The sequence below is a fragment of the Oncorhynchus nerka genome, linkage group LG25 (assembly GCF_034236695.1).
Source record: "Oncorhynchus nerka isolate Pitt River linkage group LG25, Oner_Uvic_2.0, whole genome shotgun sequence".
Lineage (NCBI taxonomy): Eukaryota > Metazoa > Chordata > Actinopteri > Salmoniformes > Salmonidae > Oncorhynchus > Oncorhynchus nerka.
Window position 1 is genome coordinate 58,424,829 of NC_088420.1, and position 23,274 is coordinate 58,448,102.

The window sequence follows — 23,274 nt, forward strand, 5'->3', positions numbered from 1 at the left end:
ATTTGAGCTATTGGACTTGTTAATGTGTGGAGGTTAAATATTTCTAAGAATATTTTTGCATTCTGTGCACCACTGTTTCAGTTGAGCGGGGGGGTGGTACACCTTGGGGAACCTGTACCGTCAACAGGTTAATGCAACCGCTGTGCCACATTTATTTTTAACGTTACAGAATTAGTTCACTATGTAATAATCTGAGACGGCGCTCAGACGTAAGCAATATTTCTCCACTATGTTGGAGTCAACAGAAATACAAAATTACAACATAAATATTCCCTTACCTTTGATGGTCTTCGATCAGAATGTAGTGGAAGGAGTCATACTTACCTAATATAACGTTTGGTTTTAGTTCGTGTGCCTTTATAGTAGCATATGCTATGAGTTCCAGCTGAAATGCATGCAAAATTACTTCTGGTCCCGAACAGTTGCGCATCAAAACTTCAAAATTACATATTATATGTCGACTAAACTGGTCAAACTAAGTGCAGAATCAAGCTTTAGGATGTTCTAAACGTACAAAACAATTCTCAAATCTATCGGACAATCATGCTTCTTCTCAGGCATTCTGGAACAAAGGAAGGTCTGTTCTAAAAGCGTGCTCTAGTCACCAGGTATTTTCTTGGGACACCCACTCTTTCGCCTCCCAAAGGGTCAAAACTCGCGGGATTTGCACAATTAAAAGCTGTACTGAATGAGGACATCTAGTAGACGACATAGAAAGTGTCTCCAGATCCATAGCTGGTTGGGAAGGGTGGGGGCGATGACGTCATAGTTGCCCCAAGTTTCAGGCTCCCAAAAATAGTTTGGGAGATTGCCTGCCCTGTGAGTTCTGCTATACTTACAGACATAATTCAAACGGTTTTAGAAGCTTTAGAGTGTTTTCTATCCAATAATTATTATTATATGCATGTATTAGCAATTTTAGACAGATTTTTTTTCAGTTTACTATGGGCACGCAATTCATCCAAAGGGGGCAGTATTCTGCTGAGCCCTAGTTAAGGAGAAGTTTATCCAAAGTTCCATGCATAACACTTGATTCTTTTATCAATGTTTATTATGAGTATTTCTGTAAATTGACGTGGCTCTCTTCAAAATCACAGGATGTTTTGGAAGCAAAACGCCAATCTAAACTGAGATTTTTGGATATAAATATGAACTTTATCGAACAAAACATACATGTATTGTGTAACATGAAGTCTTATGAGTGTCATCTGATGAAGATCATCAAAGGTTAGTGATTAAATTAATCTCCATTTCCGCTTTTTGTGACTCCTCTCTTTGGCTGGAAAAATGGCTATTTTTTTCTTTGACTAGGTACTGACCTAACATAATCAGATGGTGTGCTTTTTGAAATCGATCACAGTGGTGCGATTAACAACAATTTTATCTTTAAAATGGTGTGAAATACGTGTATGTTTGAGGAATTTTAATTATGAAATTTCTGTTTGAATTTGGCACCCTGCACTTTCACAGGATCTCAGCCGTAAGAAGTTAATATGAGTCTGGAAGGAGAGTTTACAGTCTAGCCAGACACCTAGGTATTTGTAGTTGTCCACATGTACTAGGTCAGAACCGTACAGAGTAGTGATGCTAGTCGGGCGGGTGGATGCGGGCAGCGAACGGTTGAAAAGCATGCATTTGGTTTTACTAGCGTTTAAGAGCAGTTGGAGGCCACGGAAGGAGTGTTGTATGCCATTGAAGCTCATTTGGAGGTTAGTTAACACAGTGTCCAAAGAAGGGCCAGATGTATACAGAATGGTGTTGTCTGCGTAGAGGTGGATCAGGGAATCACCCACAGCAAGAGCGACATTGTTGATATATACAGATAAAATAGTCGGCCCGAGAATTGAACCCTATGGTACCCCCATAGAGACTGCCAGAGTTCCGGACAACAGGATTTGACACACTGAATTCTTATCTGAGAAGTAGTTGGTGAACCAGGCGAGGCAGTCATTCGAGAAACCAAGGCTGTTGAGTCTGCCGATAAGAATCCTGTGATTGACAGAGTCGAAAGCCTTGGCCAGGTCAATGATGACGGCAGCACAGTACTGAGAAGGTACGGTGGGATTCTAAATACTCAGTGATCTGTTTATTAACTTGGCTTTCAAAGACTTTACAAAGGCAGGGCAGGATGGATATAGGTCAGTAACCTTTTGGGTCTAGAGTGTCATCCCCTTTGAAGAGGGGGATCACCGCGGCAGCTTTCCAATCTTTAGGAATCTCGGACGATACGAAAGAGAGGTTGAACAGACTAGTAATAGGGGTTGCAACAATGGTAGTGGATAATTTTAGAAAGAGAGGGTCCAGATTGTCTAGTCCAGCTGATTTGTACGGGTCCAGGTTATGCAGCTCTTTCAGAACATCTTCTATCTGAATTTGGGTGAACGAGACGCTGGGGAGGCTCGGGCAAGTAGCTGCATAGCTGTTGGCCGGGGTTGGGGTAGCCAGGAGGAAAGCATGACAACAAATGACAACAAATGAAAAAGCCTGGGAGGAATTATTGTGACAGGTTAGGAACCAAAATGTTGGTCAGTGTTTCCCAGCTGATCCTAATTAGATGTTATATTTTAGTTTTCTCTTACTTCATGTAGCTAGCTAGCTAACATATTAATGCTAGCCTATTCCTCTCTGATTTAGAAGATGTAGTTGCGGAAACAAAATGCTGATCTAAGCCTACATCAGCACTGTTATGAGCCTAGCTATATTTGCGCTGACTCTGAGTACATTTAGCTAGCCAGCTAACACTATTTATTTTAGCCATAACTTGCTAAGAAAATACAAACTATCTGTTTATAGACAGTAAGATACACAAACAAATAGCGTAATAATAGAACACTTGCAGATGTATAATGAGAAGCAAAGTGGAAAGCAGCATCATTGTCCTGTTGCATCTAACCATGCAGACAGAGTAAACTGCAACTTGTCGGTAAGTGCCCCTGACTCCGAGGTCGAGCAACAACTTGCTCTCCTTGAGTGACTGTTGGGAAAGTTATGATTAAATGACTGAACAAATCATTTTAAATGGAACTGTAACTAAGTAAACTTATATTCTGTTTTATTATATCTGATTAACAATATAAGTTCATACGATGGGATTGTGTGACACAGACAAGGAGTAATTAAAGTTAATGAATACCATTCCAACTAGGAAGAAACTAATGGGTTGTGGACTGTGTAAACAGATAAGGTCGTTAACCTATGGTTGAACCTACGGAACTGAGCTCTGGGGTTTTTAGATAAGACAGTGAGTGCATTCCTAAGTTTTCTGTTAATTAGAACTGTCAGCTCAGTGGTGATCGATAATGTTGAGGGGTCAAAAGTTACCTGGGAGGGTGTTAGTAAGTTAGAATGAACTTTTCACCTTTGTCCCGGTCGAGAGGAGGGGATTCTGTTAAAACAATGAAATGACGTCATGATTTGTATATAAACTGTTGCTCGTGGTGAAGTGGCAGCGCGCTCCGAGAATAAATTCTGTTACCTATTATTAAAAAGACTGGTCTCCGTCTATTTTATATAAACAAGAATCTTACAAATTCTCATAAAATAGATTAAGGGTTTTCAATTCATGAAAGCACATTGGCATAATTCAATTACAGTAACAGTGACAGGGGAAAGGGCTGGGTGTGGGAAGTGCATGGGAAAGTGTCAAGCAGGAGTAGAGGAAGAGAGACAACTCATCTAGCATATGAGGTGAAATATAAAAACAGCGTTGGAGTGGCATATCACATTTAACAAAGCAAACATTGAAATATCATTGCAGAAAGTAAAATAAAAACCCAAACTGGTCCATGCAGCAATACTGGTATATAGTAAACGAGGGTATACTGCCTATCCCTGCAGTGGTGTTTCACCCCCAGTCCTTAATATCCCCAAGTCCTGTGTTAGAGCCTATATAGCAATTCTACTGTCATCTCCACTTCTAGATAACAGCAACAACAACCTCTTTTTACAGTGTGTAGGGATTCACCCATACTGGTCGCAGATTCAAATGTTTAAGTTCAGAATGCATCAGTCTGCAGACCGCAAACCGATCCAAATGTAGAATGCATTGGTCAGAAAATCAACTAAAACTGTTAGGCATTGCCAATTCACTAAAATGTTTTGTTCATATTACTTTCTTTCTACTTTCTGAAAATACCTAAAGTGACGACTGATGCGTCCTCTCCTTCAATGTCAAACTAAGCATGTAATTGTGTTGATAGTCATTGATCTACAAGTGATTTTGCATGCCGAGTAACCCCATGGAATATCAGTAGCCTAGTCAAACTGGGCACAGTGCCCAGCTTTAAGCGCTGACCAATGCCAGATATGCGGCCTGTTCCTGATCTTGCACATCTGCATGGCACTTTCAGCGTTTATATACATCCGTTGGCATACCGTGAATAAGGCCAAGTTTACATTGGATCATCAAGGCTTCTCATGGGTTTTAACACACACGCACATATGCTTTGCTCCTCTCAGTCCACCCTGCCTGTTTGCCTGCACGATCCCTTCCCTCTGTTCACATGGCAGAGCAATTGCTGCAAGGCACTACTGTGTCGTAGCTCTTAATATGAGCAGGATGTAGTGTCAGTTTGAGTCTCACACTGAGACCAGATACAGTACACACACACACACACACACACACACACACACACCATTAGTGGTTATTACATAGACCTAATTATTTGTCACGCCTGCTCCCGCTCTCCCTCTCTGGCGCTCGAGGGTGCCAGGTTGCATTCATTACGCACACCTGTCACCATCATTACGTGTATCAGAGCTCATTGGACTCACCTGGACTCCTTCACCTTGTTGATTGCCCCATCTATCTCTGTCTGTTCCTCCATGTGTTCCCCGCATCAGCATTATTGTCATTTACCTGTTCCCATGTCCAGATGCTGTCCGTGTTCTGTTTCATGTCCGAGTTTCATTAAATGTTCACCTCCTGTACTTGCTTATCGTCTCCAGCATCTGCCCTCACAGAATGCTGACACCAATATGTGAAGCATGAGGGAATTTTAGTTTTTTTGTTTTTGTTGCTGACGTTGGGTCTGGGTGCCGTCGCCAATGGAACCGAGAGTGCCTCGGCTGGCTCGTCGGGATTCCATGTCTTAGCTGGCTCAAGAGGTTTTCTTGCCTCTATAGGCACCCGTCATGCTTCAGCCGGCTCGTCGAGAGCTCTCATGCCTCAGTGGGATCGTCAGGCTTTCACGCCTCAGCCGGATTGTCAGGCTCCCATGCCTCAGCCGACTCCCACGACATCTGCAGGCTCGTCGGGCTTCTACACATCAGCCGGCTTGTCCAGCACCCATGCCTCGGCTAGCCCGTCAGGCTCGCCCAGGCGGGACACCGGGTGGCGCCTCTAGAGGGGAGGGGGTATTGTCACGTCACTGTCAGTCTGCCCTTCATTACGCACACCTGTCACCATCATTACGCGCCTCAGTGCTCATTGGACTCACCTGGACTCCTTCACCTTGTTGATTGCCCCATCTATCTCTGTCTGTTCCTCCATGTGTTCCCCGCATCAGCATTATTGTCGTTTACCTGTTCCCCTGTCCAGACGCAGTCCTGTCCTGTTCCATGCCCATTGTTAATTAAATGTTCACTCCCTGTACTTGCTTCTCCTCTCCTGCATCTGCCCTCACATTATTAACGTGTAAGGACAGGATTGATCAGAACCAGATATCCTAGTCGAGCACATAAAAAAAACAAGTAGGCCTAAGTACAGTAGCAGCAGATACTATAGTCTACTACACAAAGCACATAAACCTTAACACTAGAACCACTAAAGCAGTCATTTGGACTGCTCATTAATCAAATTATCTTATTACTCTGCCATTTTTAAAGTCATGGCCCCCTCTGTCCTTGACTTCTTCTAAATATGTCGATATAACACACAGTCATTGTTAGAATCTTAATATCACAAACTGAACTGGAGTTCTAACCAGTTTTAGGAGGGCATGTAATTTTTTTGAAAAGGGGTTATATGGTAGGAGACCCAGGAGGACCCCATTACTGAGAGAGAGAGACAGAAGAAAGGCTGACGGCAATTTACATATTTTTGGAAAAGCACACCATCTCTATTTCTAAAGAAAAACAAAATAAAGCCCTAAAAGAAAAGAACACCTTCCCTACAGTCAAATATGTAGGAGGTTCAGAGATGTTTTGGGGTTGCTTTGCTGCCTCTGGAAATGGGTGCCTTGAACATGTGCATGACATCATGAAATCAGCAGAATACCAAGCACAGGTTGGTGGTACCTTGACTGGCACGTGATAATGGATGGAGCGAAATAAGTGGAAAGGTATCAACAACATCAAACACATGGTTTCCATTTGCTTAATGCCATTCCATTTGCTCAGTTCCATCCACTATTATGAGCTGTCCTCCCCTCTGCAGCCTCCACTGATACCAAGGCATTTTGGAGCGCAATGTCAGACACAAGTTTCCCGAAAGCTCGGTCTCCATATAAGGTCAATGACCCAAACACACTTCGAAAAGCACCCGGGATTGGTTAAAGACAAAACGCTGGACTGTTTTGAAGTGGCCAGCAATGAGTCCAGATCTGAAAACTTGTGGAGAGATCTGAAAACAGCAGTTGGGAGAAGGCACTTTTTTGTTTTTAGATACACTAGGTGTACAAAATAGGGATGCACAATACATCGGTGAACATATCGGAATCGAACGATATTAGCTAAAAATGCCAACATCGGTATAGCCCCGATGTCTAGTTTAACGGCAATGTTAAAAACCGATGTCTAAGCTAACGTGCATACCTATATAATGTAGGTACAGGACGTAATGACACCACGTAAACGTTTGCGCTTCACGTGCAACACAGCATTCCGAACCTAGCCCACAATGTCTGCTGTGTGGATCGAGCAGTCATTTGAAAGAGTAAGATATTTTCAGTGAGACAACTCAAAAGCAAAATCCATTAATGCCAAGATAATGGAATTCATTGCCCTTGACAATCAACCGTTGGCTTTAGCGACTGATCAAGCACCGGTACACACATTACCAAGTGCGCTACTGTTCAGATGTTGCCCTACTGGAGTTACACAGTAATAGAGTCACTGCTATTAGCTTCACGACATACTATACTATAACACTATTTTAACACTATTTGACAATAACACTATTTGATGAGATAAATAAGCTTTTAATTTGACATGTCAAATAACACTATTATAGAATGTTGTGTGTGCTGAATTTGCACATGCAAGCCAAGCTCCACCACTACTATCAGTAGAATTTTCAAAGCTGTACAAAAAAGTCTGCAAGCAAACACCTGCCACAAATGATATGTTTACAATACAGTTGGCTAGAAAGCATTATATGTCCGACCGCAACTTCTGGGGTAGCTAGCTTTAGCTTTGTACCTAGCTTGCACCAATATAACCAGCCTGAAAACAATGACCAGTAGAAACTGCAGACATTTTCATTATTGTTAGCAATGTGTTGGCGCCCCCCCTTGGGTTGTGCCGTGGCGGAGATCTTTGTGGGCTACACTCGGCCTTGTGTCAGGATGGTAAGTTGGTGGTTGAAGATATCCCTCTAGTGGTGTGGGGGCTGTGCTTGGCAAAGTGGTGGGGTTATATCCTTCCTGTTTGGCCCTGTCCGGGGGTATCATCGGATGGAGCCACAGTGTCTTCTGACCCCTCCTGTCTCAGCCTCCAGTTTTTATGCTGCAGTAGTTTACGTGTCGGGGGGCTAGGGTCAGTTTGTTATATCTGGAGTACTTCTCCTGTCTTATCCGGTGTCCTGTGTGAATTTAAGTATGCTCTTTCTAATTCACTCTTTCTCTCTTTCTTTCTCTCTCTCTGAGGACCTGACCAGTCCACCTGGTCGTGCTGCTGCTCCAGTTTCAACTGTTCTGCCTGCGGCTATGGAACCCTGACCTGTTCACCGGATGTGCTACCTGTCCCGGACCTATTATCTGACCATGCTGGAGTTTTTTCCAGGAGGTTTTTAAAACCATGTGACCTGATTAGAAAAACTGGTCCTATAATGGCCCGTACAAAACATGTACAACTCATTAATCGCTGTCATACCTTATAGGTCAAGAAAATGAAAAAACTCCAGGCCCCAGGAAGTAAGAATTGCCCCACCACTCTGGGACCAATGGTGCAACCAGTCTGCTCGCAGTTATCGTTTAGGTATGTGGATGATCAGGGCTTTATCCAGGAACATTTAACGGGCTACATCAATGTGTCAAGTGTGCGAGATGGCAGTCTGTGTTAGACTTTGTGAATTCTGAGATGTCTGAGTTTAACTTCATGGAGAAACTTTTTGACCAAACCTATGGTGGCGCTGCTGTAATGGAATGTATATGATTTTTGTATTTACAGTGTGTTGTGTTAGTTTTTTGTCTTCCCAGTGAAATCCTGTCCTGCCCTCAGTGGAAGAGTTGAGCTCTTCTCCTACACCCTCCATCCATGATGAGCCTGTCCTGCACTGAAGCCTCTGAACACCTCAACCCCTGTCCTGCACTGAAGTCTATGAACACCTCAACCCCTGTCCTGCACTGAAGCCTATGAACACCTCAACCCCTGTCCTGCACTGAAGCCTCTGAACACCTCAACCCCTGTCCTGCACTGAAGTCTATGAACACCTCAACCTCTCTCCTGCACTAAAGTCTATGAACACCTCAACCTGTCCTGCACTGAAGTCTATGAACACCTCAACCTCTCTCCTGCACTAAAGTCTATGAACACCTCAACCCCTGTCCTGCACTGAAGTCTATGAACACCTCAACCCCTGTCCTGCACTGAAGCCTCTGAACATCTCAACCCCTGTCCTGCACTGAAGCCTATGAACACCTCAACCCCTGTCCTGCACTGAAGTCTATGAACACCTCAACCCCTGTCCTGCACTGAAGCCTCTGAACATCTCAACTCCTGTCCTGCACTGAAGCCTATGAACACCTCAACCCCTGTATTGCACTGAAGTCTATGAACACCTCAACCCCTGTCCTGCACTGAAGTCTATGAACACCTCAACCCCTGTCCTGCACTGAAGTCTATGAACACCTCAACCCCTGTCCTGCACTGAAGTCTATGAACAGTGTGACAGATGAAAATATCAGTTAGAAATGTAGAAAGGGAAATCTATATGCAAAAATTAGCATGGGTTGCTAATATGACTAGGATTGTGAAAGAAATAAAATAAAGTTTATATAAAATAATTTCCTCCACGGATATGGTCGGATTTTGGCTAGGCTACTTTAATTAAAGCAAGGTAGCAAAACGTTCAGGTTTCAAACAATTAAGTATATGTTTTCATACTACCTCCAGCTCCTTGCAAAGTGGTGTGTGACGTGCTGATGAAGCATGCCTACCATTGTCTGTGCATTTGGTGTTTGAGATGCTGACATATTTTCCGCTCAACGGCTCTGTATCTGTATGCTGTAAGCATGTGATAAATAAGATACATAACGAATATACTGTACACACATGCGCCAATTTAACTTCACAAAATTATGCTAATTACCCTATAGACCGATAAGCATGACCTGTCAAATGTATTTCCATCGACTGGTATTTAAGTAAATGAATAGGCTAAAAAGCATTATTTCGTAATGGTATTTTTTGTTCTTAATTGTCAGGCGGCAATTTTACTTATCAGTTTTTCTATTTTTGGGGGGGCCAAAATCAGGCTATTACCAGCTAACGGAAACCCTGAGTTGAACACCAGTTCTTACATTGATTTGGACATTCACAGAAATTAGAAGAGCAATATGTATTTATTGCCGATTTCAAAGTGCCATGTGTTCATTTCTGCTAAATCCTCTAGAGGGAAGAATTTGAAAGAACAATACCCGATATCAAAACGATACCAAAAAAAAATATATATTTTTTTAAACAACCAAATGGGATGTTCTAAGTCCACAAAATGCTTACCCTTTCATTCAGGTGCGCCCAAGCCAGAAAGTTGTGTTTGGCTGTAGGTGTTTCTGTAGCGCACATGTGATGGAGTTTTCAAAACAAATGGCCACTGGATTAATGCAAATAATCATGATTCTGCCAGGTAGGCATAAGCTACTGTGTTACCTTTTAATTGCCTTCCCATCTACCTGAAAATGGTTAGGCTATCATTAGCATTTCTAACGGCTCCACAAAGTGGTAGACGTGTGACGCGATTCAGGAAACCAGGCGTATGTTGCAAGTCACGACTTCACAGGAGAGCCATTTGAACGTTTATTTGTATCAAAATGCGTTTTTTAGCAGAAATGCCATCTGGAACATGTGAACTTTCATGTGCCTTAATAACAAACTTGTATGCCATCTGTAAATATGAATAAAATTGTTAAATTAAGAGCCTTGTTGGTTAAGCTACAGAAAAAGTTGGCAACCTTCCCACTAGCCATGATTGGCTGAGATAATGAGTGGGCTGGACTTGCCGAGAGAGGATTGGTCTGCCATATAGATGGCTTCTGTCTATTTGAGCTGGTCAGTCTGTGTTGGTAATCCTGTTGAACGAACCTTTTTAAAAAATGTATCAAGTAATGGAGCTGCATATGTGTTGCTCTCCATTTTCTGGAGGCTTGAGTTTTGAAATCAGTGGAATTAGAGTATGATAGCTAAAGAGAAGGAGAAAACACCTCAGTCTCCGGATTACGTCTTCAATCCAAGGGCAACCGTGGCATGGCATCCATGACAAGAAGATGCGTCCATCATGCATGATAGATAGTCTAGCTAGCTACTTTTCAGATATGACACTTTTCTAATTTTTACAGAAAGTGGTTCCATTTCAAGCTAGTGTACATTAGCTGATTGGCTAGCGCCAGGGACTGGGAGACTAGTCAGGATCGAGAGAAATTTAGCTAGCAACAGCAAGCTAGCTAGCTAAATTGCCATAAATGTTTGCTTATCGACCTGTCCCAAAATGAATGTAGTTGGTTCAGAGTTGGTTTTGATATTTCAACCACCTGATTGCGTATGGTATGGGAGGACAAAATCAACATGGACGGACGCACGCGCAGTCTGGTAAACATGTAATGCAAAAATGCTGTAACGTTAGGCGATATGCATCTTTCAAATTATTATTATAGCACACCGCACATCATCGTCGTTAAGCTGGAAAAATTATACAGAAAGGCAAAGCGACAGCAGCGAACAGCCTACTCTGCCCCTGTCGAGTCTGCTGCTACGTTGTGCTTTTAGCTGACTCAACGTTACAATGAAGCAGTTGGTGCTTTGGAAACAAGCTGAAGTCCTGACTGACTGCTGGGAACATGTCCACAACTTCATCAGCAAGTTGTCAAACTATTGTAAATAAGTGACAAATGTATGTGTGCAGTGCCCAACATCCTTAGCTAGCTAGCTAAAATTCAATCCATGTGTTTGTCATTGAAGCTAGCTAGCAGCAGGCAGGCTACAACAAGCTAAATCAGCTGATGCTTCGTTTTGCCCCAGTGCCCGTGTTTCATAGTGAGTGAGTCATGCACAAGACAGGTAGCGGAACACAATGCTCGCAAATGGATTGTCTTCCAACTGACACAAATGGAAGTGTCAGTTGGGAAGTGGAGTGTGCAATGTCTCAATGCTCATTTTGGCCAAAACACTTGCAGACTCAAGTGATCACTATTGGACAAAACAGCAAGTGGCCACTTTATAAAGGGCTTAATGGCCAATTGTTTGGTTTCAGATTAAATTCAGCCTATGACTGTGGTACTCTTAGAAAAGAAAATGTTCTACCTGGAACCAAAAAGGGTTCTCCTATGGGGACAGCAGAAGAACCCTTTTGGAAACCTTTTTTCTAAGTGTTGATAGAATTTAATTGCCCCCTAGCGGTCAAACGAAATAGGACCAGATTATGCATAGTGCATGTGGAATTTTATGAATTTTCTCAACGTTTTAACGGAAAACCGATTAAAGGCGTTAAAACGTTAATACATGTTTTTCTATTGGTCACATCCATAATATTCACATCTGTGAGTCCATTACCCTCGCATGGTACAGCCCTCCCTCTGGGGTTAAATATTTTTGTATTATGTTATGGGTCCCCAGCGTTCTCCGTTTAACAACTGTCAACTCACAGGAAAAATGGAGGATGCACATGGACACAGAATCCGTTTACACCAAGTTGTATTGCACCAAGCCAGGAGCTACAACATTCATGGGTCCATCTCTCAAGACCAAGGCCAAAGCAAAGGAAAAAAACACAATTTATAGATTGTGTCAGCTATTCAATGCAAGAAGTGTGAACTTCACAAATCGACCAAACGTTATTGTATTGTAGCTAACGTTATTACATACAACCAGAGGGAAAATGTTCCTACAACTTTCTTTCTAATCACCAAATTCAACCAGGGCGCATAGCGCTCACTCATCATTTCTCTATCTACCCGAGGCTTGACAGCTGTCCATAACTTCGGGATGTTCTGGGAAGTTCCACTTTGCCTAGCACATTTCCCTATCAAATGTTATTCACAGTAAATTACTAATAGCTAGCTACAGCTACCTAGCGTATGGCTCAGTTATAAACCAGATAACTTTAGCCCTATTCAGAAATGTAAACTAGCTAGCATTACTAAGTTAGCTATATAGCGTGCTGACTATCATTAGAGTTATCAAAATACCTCGTGACTTTGTCTAATAATAACTCATATCTAATAACCCCACAAATAAACAAATACTTACTTTTTGGTGTAAAATGTGGAGAGAACAGTTGTCCGTCTTCTTGTCTGTCCCGTTGTGCGTGTGAGAGAACGGGATGTGTGTCAGTGACGGGCCACGCGATTGGCTGTGAAGGCGTGGTAGATCCCCACCATGCCGCAGACATGGATTAATTCCTCTTTCATGTCTGTAAAAAAGTCATACTGTACAGTTTGTTAAATGATTAGGCCACTGCAACATGTTTTTCTCTGCAATAATTATTGCAATTCATGAACATAATACTTTAAATGTTAAATTTCATGTTGTTCTTACTGTTCTCTTCAAGAACACGATATCATTTTTAAAGGCCTTCAATTTAACTACACAAAATTAAGAAAGTAGCCAACTTCGCTCATGCATGAGTCATAATGAGCTCACCCTTTACATTGAATATAGTTACACTAACATGAATAGGTTTGTTGATTCCTTCCTCAACATGTGTTTTTTCCCACCCTGACCACTGATACCACCCTATAAAAGAGTTAACCTGACCATATCCCGTAAGCATGCTAGCATATTGAGTGTGGTAGCGGTGTGTCGATGTGGGTGGGCGTCTAATAAATCCATTGAATATACACCATCACAAAGACATCTACAGGTACTGTAACTGCCCAAATAAAGGAAACACCAACATAAAGTATCTTAATAGGGCGTTGGGCCACCACGAGCCAGAACAGATTCAATGTACCTTGGCATAGATTCTACAAGTGTCCGAAACTCTTTTGGAGGGATGCGACACCCTTTTTCCATGAGAATTTCCATTATTTGGTGTTTTGTTGATGGTGGTGGAAAACGCTGTCTTAGGCGCCGCTCCAGAATCTCCCATAAGAGTTTAATTGGCTTGAGATCTGGTGACTGAGACGGCCATGGTATACATGATTTGCATTGGTTTTCATGCTCTTCAAACCATTCAGTGACCACTCGTGCCCTGATGATGGGGGCATTGTCATCCTATGAGGGCATAGACATGGTAGCCAAAATAATGGCCTGCCCAGCATGTTTATATATGAGCCTAAGCATGATGGTATGTTAATTGCTTAATTGACACAGGAACCACACCTGTGTGGAAGCATTTGCATCACTCGGTAAGTGTTCCATTATCTGTATTACTAATTCATTTAGTCAGGTCATGACTAACAAAAGACTAATAACATGTATTTTCAAAATAAAATAATATATTTTGAGTTTAACTATGTCACTGGTCTGTGCAACCTTTAGGCTACAAGGCTGAGCTATGCAAATGAAATCAATAGTTCTTCTCTTGTTCATTAAACAGACAAGACAATTACATTCCCCTGCCTTGATCACAGTCAACACGCATATTTTAGATATAATGGAATATAAAATATAAATCATATTTTTCCCACACAACTTGAATGCCATGGAATATATGGAACCGCTGTCATATAGCCTAGGCTAATTTAAAAGTAGTATTTTGAAACAGCCCATGTCCTCATTTTTATAAAAACACTAAATCTGCTCTTTCCGATCATGTTAAACAAAAAATCTAACCTGGATTTGAGAAAACATTTTCTGATCCATGTTAGATGTGATTACCCCATCGTGCACCTGCTCTCTTTTCAAATTCCCCAGTCCACATGGGCTATTTTGGCTGAAGACAGATAAACTACCCATCGCTAGTAGGCTAAGTTGAAAACATGCAGATCAAGCTATCATTAACAAGCTAAATATAAGAGCATTTAAATAGTTACCTGTCAAATATTTGTTTTAAATATATGAAATTGCAGTGTGCATTCCCCCAGGCTAAATGCCAAAGCATTTCTGTGACAATATACTAGAACATCTCAAGGACAGAACTACACACATTTAAATGGAGAGAATAAATGCATTGAAAGCATTTCTGTGAAGCTTTGTGATTGACAAGAACAAGTGTGATGTCTGACAACAATAGAATATTTAAAATGTAATTCGTGCCAATGCCGCATCAGCTTTATGGGTACATTTATATTATACTAAGCCGTAGGCAGAATTTTACCGCAATTATAACTAGGTCTGTTGGGGGCAATAAAAGTTTGGGCTTTGATACCAGCAACACCTTTCAGACAGATACATAGAAAATACGGAAAAAAGTTGCCAGCATGCTAAAGTTGGCAGGTTTTCGTCTTGGTTTGTAAGGGGTATAACTTATCTTATTCTCTCTCCTGCTCGTCCCTTCAATGTTAAGTTAGGTAAGCATCAGTGTGGCTTCATAGAAGTGGTGAAAAGCTAGGGAGCCTCAGGTCCCATTTTTTTGTGCGTTACTATGTTATTATGCTGCTGTTACTGTATGTCCTTAGGCTAAATACTTACAGTAATTGATTGTTTCAGTAAAAATAGGCGATCCAGCTGTGTAGAAATTCAACATATCAACTTTGAAGCTTCACATCTTTTGAAAGAAAGCAGATTTGGTGAGCCTATTATTATCCTGGTGGGGACGCTTATATAGTTTATAATGTTTTAGAGTTCATGAAAATCAGAGGAGAATCCAGAACCACATCTACAGTACTCTATACAGTGGGAGTTTTTTTTAGGTCAAGCCTTCACCACAGGTAATGTAGGGTGTGTGTGTGGTGGCTCATCGTCTTGCCTGCGTAAGAAAGATGACCCCACCACCGATCTGCAGTCAATAATAGAAACCCCAATAATAGAAAACCCTTTGCATGTGGTTAGGTGTGCGTATACCACGAAGAGGCTCAAGACAAGTATAGAGTAAAAATTACAGAGTAAATTTAACTCTATTTAAAGAAAACGTATCTCTGCCAAAGATAACATTTAGTCTCAGTCCAAAGAGTAAAATGTACTCTGGCAAATTATTTTTTCAGAGTTGTATTTGCTCAACTTGGTGTAGAAATGTAACTCCTACGTCATTGCGTTTCACGTTTTTTACTCTGCAGTGTTGTTCAGTATTCTAGAGTTAATTGTTGAGTATAATGTTTACTCCTACCAGTGTTATCACACATTTACTCTGACTCATACTAAATAAATTGACCTTGATCAGGGTAAACGCAGAAAAATGTAATTACTACCATAAATACATTTACATTTTACATTTAAGTCATTTAGCAGACGCTCTTATCCAGAGCGACTTACAAATTGGTGCTTTCACCTTATGACATCCAGTGGAACAGCCACTTTACAATAGTGCATCTAGGTCTTTTAAGGGGGGGGGGGGGGGTGAGAAGGATTACTTTATCCTATCCTAGGTATTCCTTTAAAGAGGTGGGGTTTCAGGTGTCTCCGGAAGGTGGTGATTGACTCCGCTGTCCTGGCGTCGTGAGGGAGTTTGTTCCACCATTGGGGTCAGTCAACACAAAAGCCTATTGCTGCAAAACAGCCCAAACAGTTCTTGCATGGTGTACAATCGTTGAAATAAAATAAAGCAATAGGGACAGTATGAATTGAACGCCCGTGCCTCCGTGGGGAAATGTCTTAATGGTTCTGATACTGTGTACAAGCGTGGAAATGAAATCACATGAAGCAGTACTGGACCACAAACTAACTTGAATCATCACCACCACAGGACATCTGTATGTCGAATGATCTGTGATACAAAATATCTTTAAAGTCAACAACATGGGGTCCCTTTCTTCTCTGTACAACTTCAAACACATTAAAATGTTCACAAAGAAACAGTGTGTTTAAAGCAAAGATGACAACATACTGCTGGTTATCTTTTACAAGAATAGACTGGATTGCGTGAAATATTGGCATCTCACAATGAACTTTAATACAAACAACCAAATTTGAACGGGAGACATTCCCTTGATGTTTGGCCCATTTAACACTCAAAACCTTAGTGGAAGACGGCACACAGAGTGCATTTGCCACCTAATGAGCTCCTTCCATTAAATTTAAGGACACCATTTTCCCTGGACAAATATCCAATGTACCTAGGTCAAATGTTTGGCAGTTGTATGTCATGCCACTTTGGTGTTTCTCAGTCAATGTTTTAGTTATGTTTTTAAAGCTTTTCATTGTATTTATATCTTTTTTGATTGTGTTTTGCTTCGCAGCACATACACCAGCCATGGAGAATCAGCCTGATTTTCTGAATACATCACGGATAATGCACCATAAAACGTTGCTTTGGTAACAACCTTTTTCCAGGAAACAAATGCTTAAACATCTGTGGGTTTCTGCAATCAAGTGCTTCAAATAGATTGCGCAGTAGAAAACAAGACTGAATGGCATTTAAGCCCAAATCATTGGAACCTTCAAGTAACTTGTTTCTTTCCATATAACCATAGTGAAAGCTCTGAATTTGCATGTCACATGCATCTCTTTAGTTTGCAATACTATCTTGGAACTGTCTTCACTAAACTCTGTCTGCAAGTCATCTTTCTCAGCAAGAAAGAAACGGCAGCTATGTCTTGCACTAAAAGATTCCACAAAATTAAATAAACCATGAATACCAAGATTGTCACCTGTTACTTGGACAATAGTTCAATGAATTTGATGTTTGTACAAGAGAACCTTCATTCCATCACTTTCCAAAATGTTTACATCTCGTACAATTGGGTCAAGTAGTGAGTGAAACCCATAGGTTTTAATATATTGAGTATGAAATAGAGAAACCAGGTGAATATTGAGCAGAGAGGAATTCAACTTTGGAGAGACATTTCTTAAAGTGAAGGGCACCCAATTTCTATATGCCACACCCCAATCCAAGAGGATTAGCTGTTTCAAAGTCTTTACAGAAGAGTTGAATTTGTATTGCATATTTCCCTTTTGAGAATAGAGCATGCTTTTTTTTTAAATCCACCACGAAAGTCATAAAGTAGACCATCCACAGGCTGCAAATTTTTGTTTGTGCGCATTTTTATAAATAGACTTCACGTCTGGATGGGTATGTGCATTCATTTGTACATTAATTTATCTTTAACAATAACCTGGTCATATGTTCCAGTGGTTCTATTGCATCGCGTGTCATATCTTGTGCCAAGAACATATTCAACTGGATCTACAGTTCCCCACTTCTCTTCAGAAATATTTAAACCTTTTGGTTTCAGAATTCAATACATTGAAATGATTTTCTATTTGCCCAAAACACTGATTAATTGTATTAATTTTAAAGTCAGAAACATATTCACTGACTCTTTAGCTTGACTGTGGATATCATCAACTATCTTTCCCATGGAACTGACTAAAGTGTTGACGGTTGTTTCACCAACTCCTGCTGATTTGAGTTTAGATATTGTTGGTGGCACCATTATCCACCACACTCTTATAATACAGAGCTGAATCACAATGTGAGCATGGTGCTGGCATATCACCAACATCGTTTGCTGCAAAACTGTTAGCATCTGTAGAGGAGCCTTCACCATCATTATCAGAAAATGCTTCGGTACGCTCTTCATGTGCCTTGTTAAGATGCTTTCTACATCCAGAAAAAGTGCCAAATACATGTGAACAACCAACCTGACCACACTTCAAATGCAGAGATTTCCCTAGACAAAGACATTGGATTAACTTCATATTGGCATTTGCCTGGTGGCATTTGCAAGCAAAACAAAACATTTCTGTGTCTCAAACAGATATGTTAAATGCAACATTCTGGCACTCAGCACTGCTACCCTTATATTCGCCTTAGTTGAATCAACGTCAATGTCGTAACTGTTTGCCAGACTGTATGAGGTACCAAATACAAAGTGAGCTTTGGAAGCTCGTCAAAACAGCCCAGTGAGCCAGATGCCTTACAAGGCGCCGCATGTTTGTCAATCATGATGAAGTAGGCATGAATGCTCGTTCTCTGGGTCCCCACGGCAAGCAGATAGGGCTGTTGATTTCCATCGATGCCATCAAGATGCTGCTGGTTGCTGCCAATAAGACAATAATATATCATTAGGACGTCAACTATTAATTCTCAAAACATCTAATATAAGTCTCACAAACCAGATAGCAGTGATTCTGATGTGCATTACAGTTTTATACTGCTAACATTATAGTGTAACTAGTAAGAGGTATTATAGCAATAGAGCTGATGATAGTGTTCTTTGTTGGGGTAAGTGTTTATACATTTGAGGGGTGAATGGCAAGAGGGGGAAGGAGGGGATCAATAACAAATGTGTGTTGAATTGTAGCCTGACCCATAGGAACTTCACAAGATGTTCAGCTGTTTCACAAGATGTTAATTTTTCCCAGCTTGTTGCGGCATTGAGCGGGGGGAGGCAGAAGATGGACGAGGAGAAGAATGGACTACTTGCCACTCTCCCAGCCTAGAAACACACATTTGAATTCTGACAGAAAACTTTCAAAACATGTCTGCCTCCCACATGCTCATCGTAGAACATCATATTACAGTATAAAGTGGTATGACTGTACCATTTTCCACCTCAGCTGTGAACTTGTTGTATATCAGCTTGGTTGTTGGTGTGAGTCTATGACCCTGCAGGATGACCTTCTATTTGAAGACAGTAGGCCATTTCCCCAGGAATTTTGAGGAAATTGCATCACCAAATATCAGTGCTAAATCTTGCTCAATCTACAGACAAGACACAAAGACAACAATAAAATCACAGCTATCAGATTTCGAATACATGGTTCTGTCGCCATTTAAGTGTAATTTGGGAATTTGATATTTTATTAGGATACTCATTAGCTGTTGCCAAAGCAGAAGCTACTCTTCCTGGGGTCCACACAAAACATGGAACATGACATAATACAGAATATTAATAGAACAGCTCGAGGACAGATTATTATTATTTTTTAACAAAAGGCTCACTTAGCCTACATATTAAGCACACAAACTATCTAGGTCAAATAGGAGAGAGGCGTTGTGCCGTGAGGTGTTGCTTTATCTGTTTTTTGAAAACAGGTTTACTGTTCACATGAGCAATATGAGATGGAACAGAGTTTCATGCAATGATGGCTCTATTTAATACTGTATGCATTCTTGAATTAGCTCTGGATTTGGGGACTGTGAAAATACACTTGGTGGAATGTCTGTTGGGGTAAGTGTGTGTCAGAGCTGTGTGTAAATTGATTATGCAAAACCATTTGGGATATTCAACATGTTCATTTAAAAAAAAAAAAGAAGAAGTGATGCAGTCCGTCTCTCCTCAACTCTTAACCAAGAGAGACTGGCATGCATAGTATTTATATCAGCCCTCTGATTACAATGAAGAGCAAGACGTGACGCTCTGTTCTGGGCCAGCTGCAGCTTAACTAGTTCATTCCTTGCTACACTCGACTGGACAATAATGAAGTAAGACAAAACTAAAGGCTGCAGGACTTGTGTGGTGTCAGAAAAGCAGAGCATCTCTTTATTACGGACAGACCTCTTCCCATCTTTACAACCATTGAATCTAGTTTCGACCATGACAGTTTACAATCTAAGGTAACGCCAAGTAATTTAGTCTCCTCAACTTGTTCAACAGCCATACCATTCATTACCAGATTCAGCTGAGGTTGAGAACTTAGGAAATTATTTGTACCAAATACAATGCTCTTAGGTTTAGAGATGTTCAGGGCCAGTTTATTACTGTCCACCCATTCCAAAAGACTGCAACTCTTTGTTAAGGGTTTCAGCAGTGGTGGGCCGTCAGGGCCAGCAAGGCCTTCTCTGCTGGCCTAAACATCATCAGAATATAATATTTTTTAAATATATTTTTTCCCACAAATATGTATAAAATTATTCCCCAGAGTAAGAGTTATACTCTTCATTTCATAGCTTTCCTCTTGGTTGCACTGCTTCCAGCCCCAGGTTGAGATTTGGAGGGCTGGTCTTTATGTTAGATCTTTTATCCAATCATATTCAGCCATCATGTGTTGCCAGGGGTCTAAAATCTGCCCTCAGGCCTTCAGAATCAACAGTGCGGGCGCTTGTAGCTTAACCTCTTCAGTCGACCCTCTACTTTTTTGAACATTCTGTTAAAAATCGCGCAACATTTCAGCGCCCTGCTACTCATGCCAGGAATATAGTATATGCATTTGCTTAGTCTGTGTGGATAGAAAACACTCAGACGTTTAAAAAACTGGTTAAATCACTGCTGTGGCTTTACCAGAACGGCATTTACATCGAAAAGCACAGGAAAAACTGATCACTGAAAATGGGAAAATATATCCATGCGCTACTTGATCCCATTGATAAAGGTGAACCACAATTAATTGACTGAGGTTGCAGTACCTACAGCTTCCACACGGTGTCTAGAGTCTTGTCATTTCCCTTCGAGTTTTTTTCTTGGTCAAACACATGCAGGACACCGTATCTAATCCGGTCAGGACCGGATATTTTCGTTGAGTTTCTAGCCGGACATTTTTCCAGACGGACAGCTAATGATCTTTACATCGCTCCTGATGAATTTTATCGCTTATTAACGTTTATTAATACCTAAAGTTGCATTACAAACGTATTTCAAGTGTTTTGTGAAAGTTTATCGTCGACTTTTTGAATTTTAAAAAATGACGTTACGTTTTGAAACAATGTTTTTTTCGTTTATCACACAGTCTACATATAACGATATCTAGGCTTTATATGGACCGATTTAATCGAAATAAAGACCCAAATAGTGTTTATGGGACATCTAGGAGTGCCAACAAAGAAGATGGTGAAAGGTAATGAATGTTTTCTATTTTATTGTGCGGTTTGTGTAACGCCGAAATGCTAATTATTTTGTTTACGTCCCCTGTGGGTCTTTTGGGGTTTTGCATGCTATCAGATAATAGCTTCTCATGCTTTCGCCGAAAAGCATTTTAAAAATCTGACTTGTTGCCTGGATTCACAACGAGTGTAGCTTTAATTCGATACCCTGCATGTGTATTTTAATGAACTTTTGAGTTTTAACTAATACTATTAGCATTTAGCGTAGCGCATTTGCATTTCCAGAGCTCTAGTTGGGATGCAAGCGTCCCGAGTAGAAGCAACAGGTTAAAGAATGAATGAAATGAAAATTTAGTGTCAACCAATCAGCTTTAGAGTTGGCTATTGTACGCCTGCTGGCTGGTTCCAGTGTTACACAGGAGCCAGCTAGCAGGCGTAGTGTGTGCACGTCTTTTGATTGAATTACCAATATCGAGAGGCAGGTCTATGCAAACCTCAGAACTAGGAAACTGAATTTGATAAACTAATTAATTTGCGTACTACTAAGCTGTTTTTTCAACCCACAATGGCGGAAGGAGGAGAAGATATCGATTTGGTCGAGGATATAATTATAACGCCATTCTCAAAACAAACTTTTCAAGAAAAGTTAGACATTGTCAGGAGAGGTCGCCCGACGCCGACGCTACAAAGCCTGTCACAGGCGGGAAAGGGGTTCGTTCGCCTCTTTCAAAGTTCCAACTACGAGCGCTATCAATGGCTCACAGGCTCCGAGAAGCACTGCAAACTGTACTGCTGGGAATGCCTATTATTACAATTGAGCGAGAGAGGCGCAGGTTCAGTCAAATCTACGATGACACAGCGCACGCAGAAGCCCAGCACAAGGAGACCCTCACACATACTACCAACAACTCCACAGCAATATTCTGGACAACATTATTTGCCAGATACGACACAGGTTTCAAGACCACGAAAAATGTATGTTTCTCTCCCTCCTGGACCCCCACCACTTTCAGACCTACCGGAAAAAAATCCCGCAAACAGCCTTCTCCAGCTTAACAGAGAGTCACGGAACACTGTTCGACCTATCCAAGCTAAAAACAAAACAGAACTGACTGTAATGTATGCTATGGCTGATTTTGAAGGGAAAAGTCCCTCTGATCTCCTTGATTTCCTTAAGCAGAAAAATCTGAATGAGGACGTGGGGCAACTTTACACATTGGCATGTGTGACAATGACTATCCCTGTGTCCACGGCTTCTGTCGAGCGGTCATTCTTGGCCTTAAAGCGAATCAAAACGTATTCCAGAAATGCTACTGGACAGACTCGGCTTTCAGCATTAGCCTCCATGTCGATAGAAAATTACTTATTGGTGGAACTAAAACGCACAGATAGACTGTACAACAATGGCTCACAGGCTCCGAGAAGCACTGCAAACTGTACTGCTGGGAATGCCTATTATTTGCAAGTGATCGATTTGGTGTTTGGAGCCACACTGGCTTTGCAAGCTTGAGTTGTCTAACCAAGGCAGCAATGAGACACGGCTGGGCACTTACAAGCAATGGTGCTTTTGAAAACTTTTGGGGACACCCGAGTGGATCTACAGCTCAACGAACAAGCGCGCAGGGCAACGGGAGCTGCACAATGAAAAGGTATTGTACTCTTCCCCTGCAATTCTATTAATAAAAATGTCAATTTAAAGGTGACGCAAAGCCTGGTTTTATACTGGGTTTCTGTCTAAATGTATAGTGTCTAGAGCCATGGCATCATAATGATGGTAATAAGAGGTCGATTAATTCGGGTGGGACTGTGTAGGACCTCACTGAAGGCCCAGCCCCCAGGCCCACGGCACGCCACTGGATTTCAGTGACTTCATTAGCTGTGGTTGCTGATGCATATATGGTTGAATCATCAGCATACACGGACCCACGTGCTTGGTTTAAAGCCAATGGCAGTTCATTGGTAAAATATAAAAGAGTTGAGGGCCTAGATATCTGCCCTGCGGTACACCACACTTTACATGTTTGACATGTTTGACATTAGAGAAGCTTCCATTAAAGAAAACCCTTTGAGTTATATTAGCTAGATAGCTCTGAATCCAT

At 41.3% G+C, this 23,274-nt stretch overlaps 1 protein-coding gene across 3 annotated transcripts in view; it reads right to left on the bottom strand.

Moving 5' to 3' along the window:
* The window catches only part of cd82b (CD82 molecule b), a 62,197-nt gene extending 49,419 nt beyond the window's left edge, over positions 1-12,778 (bottom strand). Inside the window, exon 1 of one of the 3 annotated variants that reach the window (XM_029635031.2) lies at positions 12,622-12,778. In XM_029635031.2, the coding sequence (XP_029490891.1) occupies positions 12,622-12,763 (142 nt within the window). In that variant the 5' untranslated portion in view covers positions 12,764-12,778. Of the gene's footprint in view, positions 1-4,773; positions 4,870-12,621 lie in introns of those variants that run through there. The other 2 variants (XM_029635032.2, XM_029635030.2) reach the window with 2 other exon arrangements.
* Between the last annotated feature and the right edge of the window lie 10,496 nt (positions 12,779-23,274).